The sequence below is a fragment of the Cinclus cinclus genome, chromosome 8 (assembly GCF_963662255.1).
Source record: "Cinclus cinclus chromosome 8, bCinCin1.1, whole genome shotgun sequence".
Taxonomy (NCBI): Eukaryota; Metazoa; Chordata; class Aves; order Passeriformes; family Cinclidae; genus Cinclus; species Cinclus cinclus.
This window is the reverse complement of record NC_085053.1, coordinates 28274400-28294883: the sequence shown is the minus strand read 5'-3', so window position 1 is coordinate 28294883 and position 20484 is coordinate 28274400. Positions and strand designations below refer to the sequence as shown.

The window sequence follows — 20484 nt, the reverse complement described above, 5'->3', positions numbered from 1 at the left end:
AGGAACTAGAGGTAGATGGCTAAATATTGAATCAGGTGTTTAATTTCTGGCACCCACATTTGAGACTCTTGGCTAGTTTTAGGGGTCTTCTGCTCCATGCCTAATGAGTTTTAACACATTTAGCGGCCCCCAGTCTGCAGGGCCCCTCCTGTGCTGCTCAGGGATGCAGGAAATTAAAAAGTTAAGGCTGAAGGTGGTAGCTTGGGCAGAACTGGGGATGCATCCTGGGAGGATGGTGCTGCCTTGCACGGCTTTCCTCAGCATTGGTCCCGGGGGCCAGCGATTACTGGGGACCACTGCACTGGAGACCAGATTTCAGGAATCAGATTTTCAGGACCCTGAGGAAGGGGCAGTGCCAGCTCTAAGGACACCTCTGAGTCTCTGCTCTCCTCTCTCTGCTCTCTGGTGCAGGGCAGCAGCAAATTACAATCTCCCCCAGCCCGTCTCAGCTGCGCTGGCCGGTGGAGAGGGAATGCAGCCAAGGATCCTCCCCATTCCCTGCCTCTTTCCATCCATCTGCTCTGAGCAAGGAATAAACAAGAACAGCCAGAACACAACGGCTGGGTAACCCAGGTGGGGGTTAAAAGTGTTCCTTACTATTCTGTGGATAGGACTCTTGTCCAAATCACAGCCACACCTGGCACTTTTAGGAAGCACAGATTTCAGAATCCAGGTCTGAGTCTCCTCTGAATGTTATTTAGAGTGAGAGAGAAGACAATCAGACTTTGTCTGTTTTCATCTTATGGTAGCTTTTAACTACAGAATAAATGGAGATGTTAATTGCTAAATAAAAGAAGAAAATAAAGGGATTTGTGGCATAAAACGCAGATGGAAGCCTGAGTGGGTGTGCTACTTTAACTTATTGTACTTGTGTTCATGTGATTTTATATGTATGCCAAACATATATGGTCTGAGCCTGCTCCTGTTAACATAAATCTGCTTTATTCACTGGACAGAGGGAACCTGATCAAAGACCATGATGGTGCTAAATGGAACAAGATGTGTACTTTCATTATTTTTTTTCCAAAAGGAAATATTAATTTGGCATCGGTTTTTCGGTTGAGAAGAATTTTAATTGCAGTACACAATAAGCAGAAAATTCAGACAACAATAATCTTGAAACTGTTAGCAGCATTATATTTCTATCAAGGAATTTGTGTGCTTTTTCAACATTAGAGCTTTCTGAATTTTCATTAATTTGGCATTTCCCTAAACACACGAGTTATTATTTTGTTCATTCCACATCATGCATCACACCCTTCTGCTCAAATGCGTAATGCAAGCGCAAATGGGATCCTTGTCCTTGGGAGACTCTGGTTACTGGAGCCATTGGATGTTGAAGTCCCGCAGAAAGACTTTCCAAAACTCTGCACTTCGCAAACCTCCAGCCCAAGTTTAATCAGTGAGTGCTCAGGAAAACTTCGTGTTCCTCATCTTCTAAGGGGCACTGGAGCACTGTGGTGGGTTTAATTCCTCTATCTCCTTATGTTTGCCAGTACTAGAAACGCACCACATTAAGAGTCTTCCTTGAGTACAGCTAAAGGTCTTCAAATGTTCATGTATGAGGCTGATATATATTTAAATGGACCAGAAAATGATGCGTGAGTATTGAATGCACAAATCCTCCCCAGAACAAACAAGTATCTGTGAACCTCTTTTCCACATACCTAACACGCGCCTTACTAAAAAATCAGGATTAACTCTGATGGAGTGAATGGACTCACAGCAAGAGGAGAACAGTCCTCCTTCTCTCCAATCTACACCTCAAAAATCCATCCAATTTCACTTGATTAATTACTGACATTATTCTGCCTGCACACATCTCACACAACTCCATCTCTTGTTACTACATTGGTAGACCAGCTCATATTCATCTCCAAAGACCTTTGGATAATTACCCCAATATTCCCAGTAGCTCTCTGCCACTAGACTCTTGATGGAGATTTCATAACAAAAGCTATGAGTGAAACATGGTCTGGACCCTCCTTCCCAAGGCACACTAGGAAAAGGAATACACAGAGGCTCAGGTATTACCAGGTGGACCATGAACTCGACAACATGCAGAACAAACAGATGATGCAGAAAAACAAGTTGGCTGTTGAAGAAAAAAACTGATATATGGGAAGCATTTTTCAAGGAATTTTCATCCTTCTGTGTGAATTATTCCAGCAATTCCACTGAAATCAGTACCAACAGAAAGGCTGATCAGCTGCTATATTTTTTTTTAATTCCTGGCGAATTCTTAATTCCAAGCTTCTTGAAATGTTGACGGCTACACTCCTGCCAGTCATAGTAAGTCTGCTCTATTTAGTGCTGAGCAAACTTTGTCATCAGCCGAGATACGATCACACTGACTGCCATCCATCAGTTTACTGTATTAATTGCTCCAGTATACACAAAATACAACACAGATGGAAATTCACTCATCCTAATGAAGTGCTCTTTAGTTGTCTACGTTCTGAATGGGTGCTGGCTCCCCTGGTTGCAGCCGGAGTTACCACGATCGCTGATTAACTACCTGCCAGCAGAGCACCTCGCTTCATGAGGCTAAATCCAGCTTAATAAACAGTGATTTTTACAGAAGAAAAATGAAAGCTCCCCCTCTATCCACTTATCAAACTGCTGCATATGCATCACCAACACACACATCCAGTTTCCTCAGAACTCGACATCTGACAGATCATCAGGAAAACAGAGCTAATCTATCCGTACCCATCAACATCGTATCATAGGTGACTGCCAGATACTTAAGAAGCCATCCAAAAGAAATGTCACAACTCTTTTTCAAGACACTACAAAAGAAATGTTCCAAATAAAATAAAGCAAATGCACGTACAAGTAAATGAGCCAAAGAACTTAATAAAAAGAGATTGATTAAAATGAGGACCAGAATGTTCAAAAAGAACTGAGAGAGAGAGAGAGAGGTGCCAAAGGCGCATTAAATGGATTCAATGGCTTTAGGTTTCAAATGCTTTTGGACTCCTCAGCAATTTTTAGCCAAAAATGATAATTCAAGTTAGAATCAAAATTCTGATGTCACTTAGGGAAAAAGAAAGTTGAAATTTCTCCTTAGCAAATGAGCACAGATCCATTTACGAAGGAGAAATATCAATTTATACTGAGGGACAAAGTGTCTTCAGAATTTCAAAGCCGAGCACTACAATATTCACAGTTATTTTTAAATCTTATCCCATGAAAGTCTGCCTGAATTGTTTGGTGCAACGTTTTCACAGAGTGTATTACCTTGACTGTTTGTATCTGTGTTTACAGCATCATCTGGATTGTTTTAGGTTGCTTAAGTTAGGCTTCATTCCTGCTCTGCCACCCAAGCAGTTCTTTCAATAACTAATAAACTAGTACTCAACATCTTACCAATTCCTTCAAAACATGATTCCATGAGTTATACATTTAAAAACTTCAATGAGAAGGGCAAAAAAGCAGCAGGATAACAGTCCAATTCTGCCAGTTAAAGCCAGCTTCGGCATAATTTTCCATTGCATAAATATATATTGCTAGAAGAATAAAAAAAAATAATTCTAATGACGTCTTTAGACATCTTGTCTAAAATTCATGACTACATTTGTTTCATTTCAAATGCTACTTGAGAGTTTTTCAGCACACTTGGCAGATTAGATACAGCAGCAGGGACAAACTGCAGCCATCCATAGGAGAATATACCTTTATGTGGGTGCTTTGGGGATGGAACATCTCTAGCTGCAAGGCAAAAAATGCCATCATAAATTTGGATGGCATTTACAAAGCCCTCTAAAAAGTCTTTGCATATGATTATAGCTGAGGTATGGTATTTTTGCAAGTAAAAGACCCAGAATAGATTTATGTTTCAACTATATCTTCCTGAGATGCATATGGATCCTAAATTGTGAGTGATACTAAAGGGAATCTTAGTAAGTAAAATTTTGGGGGTTTTACTTATTTATTTAATTTTCTGAAAAATAATTTCCTCATTATTTGCATGTCATCAAACCACCATTGGCTACCCAGGCTATATATAACAATGATGGCTGCTAAATGCCCCAGGCATGAGATGGAGATGGGTAAATATGCAGATTTTCTCAACTTGTGACCTCAGTTACTGCATGGTAATGTTTTCAAATGACTTTTATGATGACAAGACTAAGTTTGGTGCTAATATTGGTTTTGAAGATTTAATTGGTGTGCGCTGCCATTGAACATGTGTTTTAATTAATAGAAGAGCTGTGGCCAGGACTGAAAATAGCCCAGGTGATTTACCACGGACTGTAAAGTCACTTGATTTGTGCACAATTTGAGGTGAAGAGTTTATAGGTTATTCCAAAGGAAGAAAGAGCTGCAAATTGAATTTGTGTGCACTGTACCAAGGGATTTACAATTTGGCAGGTTGAGAGTGTACTCATGGAACTGTTATGTTTTGGTGTCCAGTGGCTCTTGGTGTTTTTACCCTCTGACTGCCTGTGTTTGACAGCCACAGGACTGAACACTCCATAACACCAGGAATAATTTGTAGCTGACCTACAGCTCCTGCGCTCCTTCCTGGCAATGCCCACGTCCAGTTGCACATTGGAATGGCACTGGGGACCTGCCACCAGCAGCTCCCAGGCAGAGAGACTGAAAGTGCTTCTGCACAGGTGATACCAGGCAGGTGAGACCAGCCTCCCTTCTCTGCATTCCCAGTGCTTCAGGATTCCCTGAGGGAAGGCAGAACACGGCACTTCAGCTTTGGCATCGTTTCCAGAGGAGCCTGGATGGCCCTGCTGCCTGCAGGTCTGCTCCTGGGAGCTGCCCAAGCCCCCTGTCACCCACTGGGCAGGTGAAAACACACCTGGCAGAGGGCTCCCAGGGAAAATCCCCCTATGAGTTCCATGAAAACAGGCACGGCAAAAGGCAGAGGTGACATTTGAGTGCTCCCTCCAGCGCTGGCACTCTGGCAAAGTGCTTGGCACAGGCTCTGTCCTTACTAGACACCGGAGAATTCACACCAGAGGGGACACCTGGGACATCTCCCCCCAACCAACACAAAAACTCTGTGCACCGAGAACGAGAGCATTGGCATTGTTTGAATAAGCACACCCACCATGAAGTGCTCCGCGGTGTTCGGGGTTTCTTAGATATCCTGATTTTATAAAAGAAAGTAAAAGAAGAAAAAAGAAACAAGGTGAGAGAGAACACTATCATATTTTGTAGCAAGCAGGATACTGTGTGAAATCTTGGCCCAGTGAAGTGATAAAGGGGAAGCTTTCAGTTTGCTTAAGGGAAAACTTACGAGCAAATAGAGAAATTACCAAAATGCCACATTGCAGAAAATAGGTGCATTTAGGTTCAATTAAGCTGTAAAAAGGAAAATTGCACTTTAGCTTACAAAAACCAAGGGACACAGGGAGCTATCAGAAGCAACTTTACAAGATTTGTGTGCATGAGGATGCTGCTTCACTGGACCAAGAAAGCTACAGTATGGGACAGGATTTTTCTTTTATCAGACACTTTTGCTAGATAGCTTTGTCCAACCTCAGAAACTGCTGCTTTGGCATTATGAAATAATCCTACATAACTTGATCTCATGAGCTTAGGAACACAGAAAAATAGCCATGCCAAATCAGATTACAGGGATCCACCTAGTCCAGAATCCTCTCCCTGACAGTGGGAACTAGTGGACGCCTAGAAAAACAGTAAAAAACCAGGGAAAGCATACAGTGGTAATTCTCCAAAACACTCTCCCAAATTTGTGATTCAAGGACTTCTAGGACAAAGTTGATATTGTGGTATTGAAACTGTTCGAATCCAAATGCACAGATTTACATCCCCCCCCTCCTCCCCTTTTTTTTTGGATTACTACCCCCATGAGTTTTCTACCAGTCACACAGAAAAGGTTTCACAGTTTGGTGCTGGCAAGTCCAGCATTCTTGCCACTAACTCAGAATGAGCTAACAGCTTTCAAAAGCCCAATGATGTTATGTGTATAAGAGCATCCAACACTTTTTCCTATGCAAAAAAATGACATGTGTGCTGAGGTGCTCTAAGTGTAATTACTTTGGGAGATTTGATTTTTTTAAAAATATTTTTTTTAATTAATTTTTTTAAAAAAGAAAAGAAAAGCAAGGATCTGGCTGTAAATTGATATTAACATTTTTCATTATATGTGTAAAACACATGTTTCAGAAGAATAGAAGAGAGAAACTGTCACTCACTGGGAAGCTTTAGAGCTATCTGGCTCCCTGGGAAACTGCATGCAACTATTCTGGTGTCCAAGGGTTTGACCAGTGAGTTTCCTCTTCCTGCAAAGAATGAATGCAGAAGTAATAGAAAGTCTGAGGGGGAGGATTTTAGCAAATGGCTAAAGATAATCCTATTCTGCCCACACCAGCAGGTAGGAAAGCAGGTGGTGGTGGTGGAAGAAAAAGGGTGGGAGAGGAGAAATGGCTCCGTGTCCCTCCCAGGAGCTGGCACAGGGAAGGGCAGGGGGCTGCACTCGGAGAGACCCAAAGCCCAGCAGCTCAGCCTGGTGAAATCCCTTTGTGTGTGGCCAGCCCAGTCCCAGCTCTGCCACACAATGGCAGCACGTTCTGCTCTGATTCTCTGGGGCCTGCCTGGGACTCCCTTTCAGGACAGAGCACGGCTCAGGGACTGAAACTCAGCACTAGCACAGAAATCCCATATTCCCAGACAGGAACACTGGCTTCTTAAGCATCCTGCTTAGTTTACTATCCACTGTTCAGGGGCGTTTTTAAGAAAGTTTTATTTTTCTATTCAAATTGGTGCCTACACATGGATTTTTTACTTCATTTATTAGAAGAATCAGTAAAAGCAGGGGTCTAAAAAGAAAAAGCTTATCCTTACGTTTTTGATGGCATATTGACTTTGTAAGAGTCTACAGGCAGGACTATATATCAGGGAGTCCCTATAACTTTACTTAAAGCAAAATTAGAAAGTGATCGGAAAGTTTTATAGAGGAGAGCAGAAACATAATTTTAAGCCTCTTAAAATTGCCTGAACTGTGAAATCAAGTAATGAACACTAGAAAAGGATCTGTCAGCTGGAATCAAAGCTTAGACTAGTCAGCATTTTCTTCCTAAACCTTATTATGGCAAAGATTTTTCATCTCTGCACTCTGTTCAGCCCAACAAATAAACTGACTTGACCTCCACCTGTTACCCGGTGAAGTTTGCTGTCATCTCTGACTAAACCCTTTTCTTTCCCTTCAAAGCCCTCGGCACCACTGAGAAGGTGGGAAGACACAGCTGTGCACTGACTCAAATTGATACCAGTTCATAACCAGACAGCCTTTCACAGTACAAATTAGAAGCAACGGAGGAGAGGAGGGGAAAAAAAAAAGGAGGAAAAAAAATGTAGTGCCAATGAATTCTGGAAGGGGGCAACATTTTTCATCCATTTAACAATAAGATTTTCATAAAAAACAAGTTTTTTGTTTGGTTGGTTGTTTTTTTTTGTTGTTTTTTTTTTTTTGTGTGCGTGTGATATTATGGACCAGCATTTGAGGCAAGAAGCATTTTGCTTATGCCATAACAATGAACCTGTGCTAACACCACAGAGGAAGGACTGAAGAGAAGGTCTGAAGAACATAATGGAAGCTATTTGTGTTGCTTTTATATTTCATAACTTGAATGCATTACACTGGCTCAAAGAGGTTCAGCTCCAATTGCACATAGATTTCTAGACTTAGGAACAAGTCACTGCTATATAATGTGCGACACTGCTAAATAAAAAGAATTAAATATTATGGAACACAGAACATCAAGAAATGTGTCATGAGGAAACCAGCGTAGTTGCTGCAGTCATGTTTTCAAATATATCATCGTGGCAAAACCGTGTGAGAAGCTTTCTAATAAGGAGACATATCAGAAAAAGCCATTTCATATAAAGTTGGACTTCTCTGGGTGATTAATGCTACGTTCAACAAAGGAGACAGTGTCTGTCTAATTACATTAAATACTTATCTTCTAGTGATTGGCAGGGTGTTTCTGCTCAATGTCACTTTTCATGACAATGTAATGATAGATCCGTTTACTTACCAGTGCCATTAGCAAAAATTGTACTGTTTTCTCAACTGCCCTCATATCACAAAAATATTTGATTAACATACTGCAGCTTATCTAATACTCTAAGCAACATATTCTGCATAGTTTTCTCTCTATTAAAAGAACAAGATTACAGCTTGTAAAATTTTTATTGCACTCACACAGAAATAAATGAATAATGTGTGATAATAGTTCGAGTACCTTACTACTTCACAGAACAGGTTTATTTGATTTAAAATATTAACGTGTACTTAAAATATTAAGATTTTGGGGGAAACAAGCAAATAAACAAAGTCAGTACTCTGAGGTACTACTTCCCATGCAGGCTTTAGTTATTATTTCCTTTTCATTTCAGCACATGTTTTGAAACTTTTAATACCTTAGGGGAGGGGGAGGGGGGGAGATAAAAAAAAGGAAAAAAGCTTTCATTCCTTTGCTGAAAAATAGATATGGCCATCTCCCAAGTCTTTAAAATTCACCACATTGTGAACTGACTCTTCGGAGTCATGCTACTGTGCCAGCATCGAGCAAACAATAACTCTCTGGAAGAATGTACCCAGCCAAGGCAGTTTATATAGCAACAAGATAATTTCATAAACTTATATTGAAGAGCGAGGCTGTGATGTAACATTCTAGCAGTATATATCAGCTACCTGATATTTACTAACAAGGTTAAACTCCTATCTGTTTGTCTCAGCACTCTTCATAATTCACTTTTTAATGGATGGACAGGAAAAGTCAGCAGTGTATGGCACAGATCATTTTTGAAATAGGACAAGACAGCTTACGGCAGTAGCTGCTCCAAAACACCCTTCCTGTTCCCACACAATCGCATCAAGCCTGGACTTTGTAACTACAGTGCTTCACAAATCTTTTAGGGGTGTGTTTCTATTTCCAAGGAAACTGGTAAATTTGAAAAACAAAAGACCCCAAGGAAGAGGTGCCACCATCAACTGGTGCCAGGTACAGAGCATCAGTTCTCAGCTGCTTGGGTTGGTGCTCCTGGGCAGGAGAAGGCACATGGGGAGCTGCCTTCCTCCCGTGAGGAGTGAGGACACCAACCCCATTTTGTTACAGCTCCTTCACTGTGCCACGAAATGGCAGCGAGGACGCACCAAAAACCACTCGTACGAGGCACAAATCGACACAGCCATGCAGAATCAACCCAAACTGCCTTAAAATCCCTTGCAAGTGACTCTTGCAGCGAGAGGATGACACCACAGCCAACTGCCACATGCGACTCTCCAAATTAATAATGGATTTAGGATATTCATTCCCTGAGCTGCGAGGGTTCGGGGTGTGTCTGCAATTATCGAGATATAAGTCTGACACACATTATCCTTCTATCAATGTCATTTCCCTTAGTAGCCAACAGATTATCAGCAGCTTTGTGATATTCCAGGTGTCAAAGAAGAATTAAAACCACAACAATTGCACAAACAAAGGGACAAAAGATGGGATACGTGTTTCTGAGCCCTGCATATCAATTTAATATGTGCAGCTGACAATGATGCAAATGTCCTCGGGAGAGAGGCAGCAAGATCCGTGCCCAAACATACACACACCACTGTCAGCAAGATGGCAGGGAACAGAAGCAGTAGGATTCCCAGCCCAGGACACATGCCTCAGCAGGCAGAGCAACCCAACGAAACAATCCTCTGGTTGGGGAGAATTTTGGAAGCACCTGATATGGAAAAGGGCCCTAAACAAGCCAGATGGTACTTTTAGCTGGCAGCAGAAAGTAGTAGACAGCCAAAAACATTACAGCATTTCCCCAAGAGGCCAGCAAATCGATTTTTAACCATTTTTTTTAAAGTGACGCTATGAATATGAAAAATAATGTTTCGATGTCTTTTTAAATCGCTAATTATATGGATAATACACTCATGGAGGACACAACTGGAAGAGAGGAGAAAGCAATGGATTTTGACTTTCCCAGGGTGGTTGTATATTTGACATCAAGTTTCTATTCAGTCACTGACACTGTTTACTCAGAATTAAGTGTCAGTTTTTGTTCTGCGTTTTCTACATAACATTAAAGAGAGAAATCCAGCAGAAGTAGAGAAATAGCACTGTAAAATCACAATAGCACAACAGTTCACAGGGCATGGGAGAAATGTGGTTTGTAAGCCTGCTTTGTCCTCTTAAAACCCTTCCCCCACCAAATTAATGGGTTTCTAGATGATCATTTTTTAACAGAGGACAAACAATTTCTTTAATACTTACAAGGTACCATTTGGTGGGGGATTTGCATAAGAAATACAGCTGTTTGGGGGAATATTTTAATTTTTAAAACCTCCAAACAGCCAGAATTTGCAATTCTGCCTGGATGACAGGGGTCTTTTGAGGGATTAGTGTGATGTCAGATGTCACAGTCCCTTTGAAAGCCAGGAGTAGCTCCTTGCAGAGCACCTTTAGGTTACGTGTGGCCAAGGGGATTTGACTCAAGGATGGAGACCAGAGGTGGGTGGTAGGGACTGAAAGGGCAGAGAGAGGCAGAGGAGTCATGAACTGAGTGGGAATTAGCCTCACCCTCTGTCCCAAAACTGCTCCTCATGTGTAGGATTGGCCACGCTCTGAGAAAGAGTCAGAATGATGCTTTACTTCCACTTGCTGTTATTTTGTTTAAAAGTAAAAGCAAGCCCTAAGACAGGGTTAAGCCTGGACTACATCCAAAGTGCTTTCTCCTGTTCAGAGCAAGGTAGTGCATTAGTGTGCTGCATCATGGATAATACTCCTGGAGACAAATGTGGGCTGCTGCAATAAAACACTAAATGCGAAGAAAGATAATCCATACATTTATATTTTTCAAACCTCTTTGATTGTAAATCCTTTTTCTTTTTTGAATAAAACTATTTCCCTCCTGTAAGTGGAACCCAAGACTTTGCCTCCAGCCCTTGCTGAGATAAAAGAGTCCCTTTTTTTACCAGAGTGCTGCTCTTGGGGCTGCAGGTGCCACCTCACTTGTCTGGCTTTTAGGGGTTCAAAGATCTGCATGCTAATCTATTGAGGCAAATGAAGACTTTGCACAAAACAGTAAAACAGCCTATAATTTTCCAGCTAATTTTAGCAAGAGGATCTCTTATGTTATGTTTTTTGGTGTGTATCACACTAAGAATAGCAGCGAGCACTGATGTAAGGGAAGAGCAGAAAGGATGTCAGTAGGGCTGTGCTGGAGTGGTGAGGACAAGCAGAGGTGGAGGATGTTGTGAATCTCCTGCTCTTCCCTGAGCAAGATAGAAACAGAACAGAGCCACAGCCATGCTAAATGCTGAGGTTTAAGTTTCTGGAGCTGGAGATGGAAAGAACTTAAAACATCTTTAGGCTCTCTGCGGAGGGCGGGGGGAGGGGGTGGTCACTGCATTCACACCACGAGCTCTGGGGTGGAAGTCACAGAAAACCCACTTTGGGTGAACAGCACAACTGCTGTCACAGCACACAGACATTTCTGGAGGTGTAAGATGGCTCTGCAGCCACTCAGACAAATTGTTACCTGAGCTAACAGGCTGCTAGATGGATTTCTGTGCTTCCCTGTGCTCGCTGACTGCTGCGGTCAAAGTGTTGGGGCAGCACTTAACTTGAAGGAAAGTAAAGGAGGTAACTGGGGAATGATTTATTCACCACTTCTGGCAGTGAAAAAGAAAACCACTAAGAAGCATCCAGCAAAATGATCAGGCAACAGACAAAAGAAGCGTTTCTTCCTCATGCAGCACGGAGTAAAACTGGAACTTTTTTGCCATGGGATGTTGTAAAGGCCAAAATAAAGAATGGGTTAAAAGCACATCTCTGAAAGGAAAGCTTACTGAAGGCAGCCAGACACAAAGATGTGAACAAAACCTGTGGCTTATGAAACCAAGCTGTTTGCTGCCAAAATCCATGAGGCTGCACTCTGAAAAGCATCACTGGATGCCTCTCCTACTGTTGTTACCTTTCCTGAAGTGTCCACCACCAGCTCTTGTCAGAGACAGCAAACTGCCTGTCTAGGTGAGCCTTTGGTCTAGATGAGAAGAGTCATTTGTTCTTCTCTGTGGGCAGATTTTTGCAGGTAGGAATGTGCTGTACCTGACAGTTGAGAAGCAGGAAAATTGCAGGGGCAAATGCAGCACAATGAAATTAAGGGGAATTGCTCCTCACCTGGTGCAGAAGCAGGAGCACATCTAAAGTCAGTGTGGCAGATGGTGTGGGAAAGAGAATGGAAAAAAGACATGAGATTTAGTCTTCTTCCGGTACCTGGTCCTGTACCATCTTCTGGAAGTGTCCAAGGCCAGGTTGGATAGAACTTGGAGCAAGCTGGGATAGCAGAAGGTGTCACTGCCCATGGGATGAGCTTTTAAAGGTCCCTTCCAACCCAAACCATTCCATGATCCTATAATTCCCCTGTCTCCTAACACCTCTCCTTGCACCTTTTATCTTGTGTGTGAAAATGTTTCCTTTAAAATAAAGCCTGTTTTCTCTTCTAAAGCCAAGAACAAACATGCACAGGGACTACAGTAGCTGCACTGTGTGCTAGGCACTGGAGTGATGGTTGTACTGGGAATGTTAATAAACAGTGCCTAGAGCAGAACTTCTGCATAAAAAAGGGTGTATGTTACATCTCTCCCCCGTCCCCTGTCTCATGCAATATTTACACAGCTGTGCTTTTTAAAAAGTGTAGGGGGGGTTATTATTATTTTTTTTTTTGTAATTTATTTACCTAAGATAGCCCAGCATCTGTTTTGTGGTGAGCTTCTTTCACAAAGTTTCACAGTTGCCTTGACTGATGCAAAAGGAGGTCACGCTCCTTACTCAGTGATCTTAAAACCATTTGTTTCAATCACTTAGCCATTCTATTTGGTTAATTTTGTTCTGTTCTGTGTTTTTGGTTTGTCCTCTGCTTGGAAATGTGCATCCCTAGGGAAACTGATCTGGCTAGGTGAGTATTTTAGTTATCTGTTTTATAAAATGCAGAAGTGCACAGGAATTTGCAATAATATGCATCATTTACTGGCTCTCAATATGTACTGTATATTGGCTCTGAAGATTACTAATATTTTCCAGCTGCTTTAAAAAAAATAAGAAAGAAAGAGTTCAATGGAGTCTTTGCAGTGGGTCCTTTCCCCTGACTGCCTACACAGGTGATGAAGACTTTCCTGTGTCCTGAAGAATTAATAAGCCTGAACATTTCTATACCAGCAGTATACCACAGAAGATAAAATATTGCTTCAGCTTCCCAAACACATTAGGAAAAGCAAGTCTGCTGATCTCAACTGCTAAGACAGCACATGAAAGGAATGTAGTCCATTTCCCAACCAAGTTCTAATCTATAGGAGAGTTTATAGATCCAAGTAAACATCCTGAATTGGTCCCAGAAGCAAACAAGAAGACTAGTTCAGTTTTTGAAAGATGACTTTTAATGTGTTTTATACCATTTTGCAACTAAACAGCCCCATGCTGCACTATCAGATGATCTTCAAGGATCTCTTGGTCAGAGCTTTGTGGAGCTTACAAAGATTCAGGCTTGACAGACCCCAAATCAGCAAGAAATGCACAGCCACAGTCAACCAGAGGAGCTTCTGTCTTTCAGAGCTCACCTGTGGAAAGGAAGTGTCTGCTTTTGTCTCAGTGCCAAGGAAGGTGGTGGCTTCCACTTTGTGTCAAAAGGGAAGCCCAAGACACATCACTGTCTTGGCTTTAAGTTGCATTTTGTGGGTTGTTGTGGACAGAAGTTGAGGCCTCCTCATCCCTGGAAGTGTCCAAGGCTGGGCTGGATGGGGCTCTGAGCAACCTGGGATGGTGGAAGGTGTCCCTGCCTGGGGCAGGGGGTGGCACTGGATGGGCTTTGGGATCCCTTCCAAGCCAAACCACGCTGTGATTCTTTGATTCTCTGATCACCAGTGGGTGGCAACAAAATGTTGCTTGTCCAACAACAATGTCTGAGAAAGGTCAGGCCCATGGATGACCAACACAGCACTGCCATCCCAGGAATCCTATTCTCACTGGGAAGCATCATTCCAGCCTTTGTCAGGGAATAGTTTTCTATGCAGGAAAACCTTCCTGTATGTCTGAAAAAGGATGTAGGTGATGTGAATTGTGTCTGGTGACAGAAATACCTCAGGTGACCTTACAGTGTACCAGTGCACAACAGATCTGCTTTTCTCTTGGTCACTGAGGTCAGTGAAAGCAGCGCATAGGGGTGATGCTAGCACCAGGCCAGAAGAAAACAGCTTTAATTTGATAACTACAGGAAAATTCCTTCTGCATTTTCAACTCAGAAGTCCTACAGCTGCATCTCCATTTTTAAATGATGCATTTCCTGACATCTGGAACTAGATGCAAGAAGCAAAGCCACAACACTGACCGACTGCCCGACTTCTCCGGGACCGTGCTGAAGGGATGTTTTCCTCAGGGGATTACAGCAAAACTGAGGCATGTGCTTCAACACTTGCATGGGATTACTAATTTTATTAAAAATGGAAAGCACAGTTTAGGCTGAGTCCCAAGGCCAAGTCTTTTGTGTTGTCCAGAGTCTGGAAAAAGAAAATAAAAGGAGCCTTGGAGGGATGTGAAAACTTCTAGAACTTTTCCATCTGAACTGACTTCTCGGTGAGCAGTTCTTCCCGCACCTCCAACTTCCTTCCATGGTTTGGAGGCAGCACTGCCAGCAGCATGGCATGTTGTCACAGGTCTCATGCTACTACGTGAATTGCCAAAGACAAGCTGAGCTATTGATCCAGTGGTAATTTGCTGTCAAAGTGACTCTGTCTGTGATGGCAAATGAGCAATGTTAATCACTTGACTTGACGAATGCCACTGTGAAAGACTGACAATGCTCAAAGCATCACCATGGACCTGCTGCGTTTTCCCTGCCTCCATTAATTTCTCCTGGTCTTCACTGGCCTTGACCAATTAGAGTTTAACTTATCCATTAAGGTGCAGTTCTGGGAAAGTTCTGTTTAAAATCAACAACAACTTATATTGGTGAGTAACTCATCAGCTATGCAGCAGCCTGATTCTGATTGCCTGGCAGAGAAACACACACATTTTGTGCAGTATCTGATAAAAGATCTATAATGTGCTAACACAAACCTATCATGTAGCACCTGTGACTAACAGATTGTGATATCAAAGTCTTGATGCCTAAGTGCTCCTGTAAATGCATTAAACTTTTAGCGGCAGGAACTGTAGACTGCCAGTGACAAGGAGCTGATATGGTATTTCAGTAAAAGTTGATAAGTGTTATTGCTCTTAGAAGAAAAGAAAAATCTTATGTTCCTGAAAACCACTGGGCAGCTTGTGTTTTGATGGGATACAGTAATGCAGAGAGCAGGGATATGACAACACATGGACTCTATGAAAAAAAAAGACATTTAAAGAAAGCTCTGTATCCTGCAGCTGCTGGAGATTCTTGAAGTGTGCTCCCATCATACATTTCACTCCAAGCATCTAACTGTTCACTTGGAGTCAGCTTTTTAGGTGGCTGCATGTGGGGCCTTTTTGAATTCCATGTTAAAGAACAAAGTTTGCCCTGAACATGAGGAGCAACTTCTTTCCTGAGCAAGTTGCCCCAGAGAGAGTGTGGAGTCTCCCTCTCTGGAAATATTCAAGACTGTGCTCCTGTACTCTGGGATGACCCTGCTTGAGCAGAGAGGTGGGACCAGATGACCCCACTGTGGTCCCTTCCAGCCTGAGCCATTCTGTGTGAAATGTTCTCATTGTCTTCCTCCATTAAGTTCAATGGAGGAAAAAATGGCAGGGGTGCCTGCTGGGAGATGTGCTGAGGTGTGTAATGAAGCTGCTGCAGCAGGCAGGTACGGGCAGAACAGCTCTGGGACTGCCTGACCTCACACACTGGGAACCAGAGGGCAATTCAAAGTCACACCTGGGAAACACTGAGTAAATTCAATTGGCAGGGATCCTGCATGTAGACCTCCTCTGGTCTAAGGAAAAGTGATGTTACCTAGGCTTTGTCTTTCTGTGAGTATCCAAAAAGTTCAGCTCAAGGAAATTAATAAAGAACATGAAATCCCTGTGTGTAGTTATGATCCAGTGAAAACTGCCCACTGCAGCAAGTCACTGAAAAGTCGTGCCGAAGAATTACTTGACATTGTATACTCCAGGTCTGAAGTTGAAATGTTTTCCCAGTGAAAAGGGATTATTTTCCTATTCCTTATTTTGTATAATACATGGTTCTCATGTTTTTCATCATATTTTCTGCAGTCAGTCCCTTGAATCATTGGCAGCAATGCAGCACAATCACTGAAAACTTCTCTGGGCTCTGAGCTAGTGCATGACATCAAGGCCTTCGATGAGCCCACAGACCTTTTGCCTGAGGACAGATCAGACACACTCTGCATTGTTGATGCTGGAATACACCACACACATTTTATCTTCCAGGCTGTGCCAGGCAACAACTGCGCTTGGGGCATTAAGAACACCATCTAGGATCCCCCTTACAGCACTTTCTCCCGAATTTCCAAGATATAATTTCAAACAGACATTGAAAACAAACTCTTGTGGTCATCTGAACTATGCCTGAATGAGCTTTTCTGATGCATATGGCATAAATAAAAGTTTCCCAGTAAACATGGAGAAGTTTTCATGCATGCTGAGGAGAAAGCCCATGCCAGATTTAAGAAAAGCATTATTGAAACAAATTCTGGACTGGATGGATGCCTGCATGTGGTTGTTCCATAACCAGCCATGGGGAGAGGCACAGCACCATTAAGTTAAGGGTCACTGACGCTGTGAGGGAAACACTCCAAAATAAGATCTCAGCTCCTCAGTTGCACAGAAATTCCTCAGAAACTGTTTTCAGACAGTCCCATAAATGGTGGCGTGAGAACAAGCAGCAGTAGCTTGGGTGGTTTAGTGAGCAATCATAAGGCTGACTTTAAAAGCATCGTTACCACCACAGATGAGTCCAGCAGTCTAACAGAGACCTCTTGAGCTTTCTGAAGGTTCATGTAAAATTATCAACTTCATAAGCTCCTGGAACTGTGGATATGTCTATTAGCCCTGCAGTGCAAGAGATGTTACTAATTCCTTAAGGTTTCTGCCCTGAAAGTCTTGTCTGCTTCCTGGGGCTTTCAAGGTGAAGACGCACAAAGGCCCAGCACAGCATAACAGGAGCAGAACATCCAGGGTGGACGTGAGGCAAGGGGATGACCATGACATCAACAGCCACACCAGTCTTCCAGTGGAAAAAGGACCACGGAGCTCCAGCTATTTGCAAACCAAGTTGGTCAAGACCACAACCAAAGCAGAGCTGTTAGTCTCTTCAGATACCTCAAGAAATGCAAGGAGTGAAAACATGTACCTTTCCTGGGATTACTGTCCTCTAGGGACTAAACTACTGTGTAGAAATACAAGTAGAAGATCTAATAATAAAGTAGATCTAAGTAAAAGATCTAAGTAAAAAACAAGTAGAATACCTAAGCAAAGAATCCAATAGCATACTCTGAATTTGCATTTTCAACATTTCTTTCCATGCCATGCTGTAGAAACAAAATGGAAGCAGACTTGGCAAATACCACCCATATGTTTCACAAAATCACTGAGGGAGTGCAATGTGAACATTATTCCTGGACTGGATCAAGATAACTCATAAAAAAATGCCTAAGTTTAATATAGATATACATTAACTCAATCTTTGCTTATTATGGAATTAAAAAATGTATACCTGTAATTATGGCTTACCCCCATTACAAGCAGAGCTGCCACAGAACTGAACACAGGCCAGCTTTGTGCAGGAGTTCAAAGCCAGTGTGGTGTTGCCTTATTTTCTTACTAACATCATCTTTATCCTCTCTTGCCCTTCTTCTCAGTTAACAAGAGTTATGTGCTGAAAGTGCTGAGATAAAGTAATGGTAAGGAGGATACTGCAAAAGGTATTTGAAAAGCAGAAGTAATTTACTACATGTCTGCTTTGTTTTACTTCCTAAGCCTTCCTGTTGTGAAAGAGAATTCATCTTTTCTGGCAGACTCCAGCCTTTTTAGGTCGGAGAGCTCCCCAGGAGCTTTCGAGTGCAGGTAAATGAATGTGAGACTCAAGGAATACAGCACAAGGAACATGGGATTAATGCTGGGGTTTGCTTTGGCTGTCACATCTGACGTGCAAGGAGAGTGCTGCACCCTTGGTCGCAGGAAATATCTCTAAAAAACCCACAAAGCTGAGTCCTTTGCTCATCCCTGCAAGCCTGGTGTGCCACAAATGGAAAGGTTGTGCTGCTGGTGGGTGAAGCATGAAAGATCTATACCCAGCAGTGTCTCCACAAGAGACAGACATCAGGGTGCCTCAGCAGAGCAAGGGCTGTGGATGGACAATGGGTGCAGCCTGTATCCTGCACACAGCAGGGACCCCAGGAGGAAGCATCCACTGCCTAATCTAAATAGCACACAGAGTGGTTTTGTCCTCTTCTGTTCTCTGGCCAGTTTGCACATATGTTCTGAGCATACAGCCTGCCCTCCAAAGACCACTTACAGGGGCAATCACAGGGAAACAAAGCAGGAAGAAAAGTATCCAAAAAGGGAATTTGTTCAAGAGAAAAAAAGTGGAGACAGATGTAGAGCGACTAGTCACGGCTGGCGGTAAATAACCCTCTGCCTGGAGTGCTCTCTTTCTCTAAGAGGAGTTCATGTATTCCATTTCATATTTCCTTTCTAGGAAGTCAAATCTTTGTTTTCCTGGCATTAGTTCTTTCCCCCTTCTGTATGGTCTAAAGTTGTCCTCTCATTTTCCCTTTCTCTTCTACATTTTGTTCTCTTTGAAGTGCATTTCTTCCATCTCCCTCTCACACAGACCTGATTTCCCTGCACTGTCCCAGGCCACACCTTTCACTGCCACCCTCTCCCAGTGCCTGTGCCACGAGCACATGTGTGCTTCACACCTGCTCCAGTCTTTGAGTTTCCCCTCTTTCTCATGTGCACACCTCAAAATTAAGCAGATGCGACACACAGAGATGGAATATTCATCCTCTCACTCCCATAAACCTGTCAAGGCATATAGGCCAAGAAGCAATCTCTGCATAAATCTAAATCTCCTGTGAGGAAGCAATCTACTCAAAGGCAATAAAGGCAAAGGATGTATTATTATCTTTGGTGTGGATCCTACTGGGCTGGGAGGTTGGCTGCTGGCTCCTCTCTGAAGTTTCCTTCCCAGCCAGAGCAGCCATCCCACAGACAAGTCTAAGCTTCCTTTCCTTGGTCTGATTTCCTCCTCCTGTTGTTTGGCCAGTAACCCAAAGGACAGGGTTTAATTATGGAGTTTGGAAACCTGGCTTGCACTACTCTGCCAGCACGGGATAAAACTTCAGCCTGTCTTCTGAAACAGCACCATTCTGCACTGCTGATACCTGTGTTATGTGTTATCCCACACAGCACAAAATGAGCTACAGGGAAGAAATGCCAAGTTAAACAAAAAGATGGGTTTGGTCTTTAAACTTCTACTGAGAATTTCACCAAGAAGAAAACAAAACACCGAAGCTCAGAGATTACTGTATGCTAAAAACTGTGCCACCATTTTGATTGTAGATTAAATAAATGGCAAGGCCTTTCTCTGGAAATAAAGACATCAGAAAGGATGGATCTGAAACTGGTCCAGGCTCCAAAGCTCCCTCTCAGAGAAGAATGCTGTGGAAAGCCCCCAGCTAAAATGGGATGTTAACATCACTCGTACAGCTTTCAGGTGACCAAATTATTTTCTAGACAGATGCCCCACTAAAGGTTCCTAAAACATTTTACACTCTGGAGGTGAAACCCCCTCATGAAACACAAAAGGCCACACGTTAGTGTCAGACCCAGGTGTGTTGCCTGTGCACAGACCACAGCAGCACATGTCCCTTGGGGGAGCACCTTGGTCCAGTGACACACCACTGCTGCCCTGGCAGGGAAGGACACTCAGCACTGTTTTGTCCTTCACCACTGATGAGCTGTGGCTCTTCAGGTAATCCCTCTGTCAGCTGTGCTCTTGCAGTGACCCTGTTTTACAGAGAAGCTGAGGCAATGAATTCAGAGGACAAGCTGCTGGAAAGCCATGGCAGAAGCACTGGGGTGGGGCTGGTGGATATAGCACAAGGATGGCTTGGAAGTGCATCCCACGTGGGCAGGATAAAGCTCTTTTTCTTCACAGCTGTGACAGTGATAGATGGCTTGGTGAATCTGAGCTATATCTAGTTGGTACCTGGCTACAGTCCCTGATGCTGCAAGGTGATTTTCTGCCATTTTACAGGCAAGACTAAGCAGAATCTGGGATTATTCTATAATAAGTGAGGAAGTAATGAGGGAGGAAGAACCTTCTCTTGTCTGACTTGTTCTTGCCTTTCTGAGCACCTCAGGAAGTTTGACACAAGCAGCTGTGCTTCCTCATGATGGGCACCCAGTGGTGCCAAGAGCAGCAGAGGTGTAAGGTTCTGGGTATTTCCCTTGCCCAGCTCAGCAGCTCAGTGCCACCATCAAGCCAGGACTTGGATGAGCCAGA

The 20484-nt window shown here is 42.9% G+C and overlaps 1 protein-coding gene across 6 annotated transcripts in view; it reads right to left on the bottom strand.

Annotated features, from left to right (window-relative positions):
- NFIA (nuclear factor I A) overlaps positions 1–20484 on the bottom strand; it is a 249501-nt gene that overhangs the window by 56307 nt on the left and 172710 nt on the right. The window contains exon 7 of one of the 6 annotated variants that reach the window (XM_062497282.1): positions 5072–5110. The exons of the other annotated variants lie outside the window; for them this stretch is intronic. Coding sequence (XP_062353266.1) covers positions 5072–5110 — 39 coding nt within the window. The remainder of the gene's footprint in view (positions 1–5071; positions 5111–20484) is intronic. 6 annotated transcript variants of the gene reach the window in all.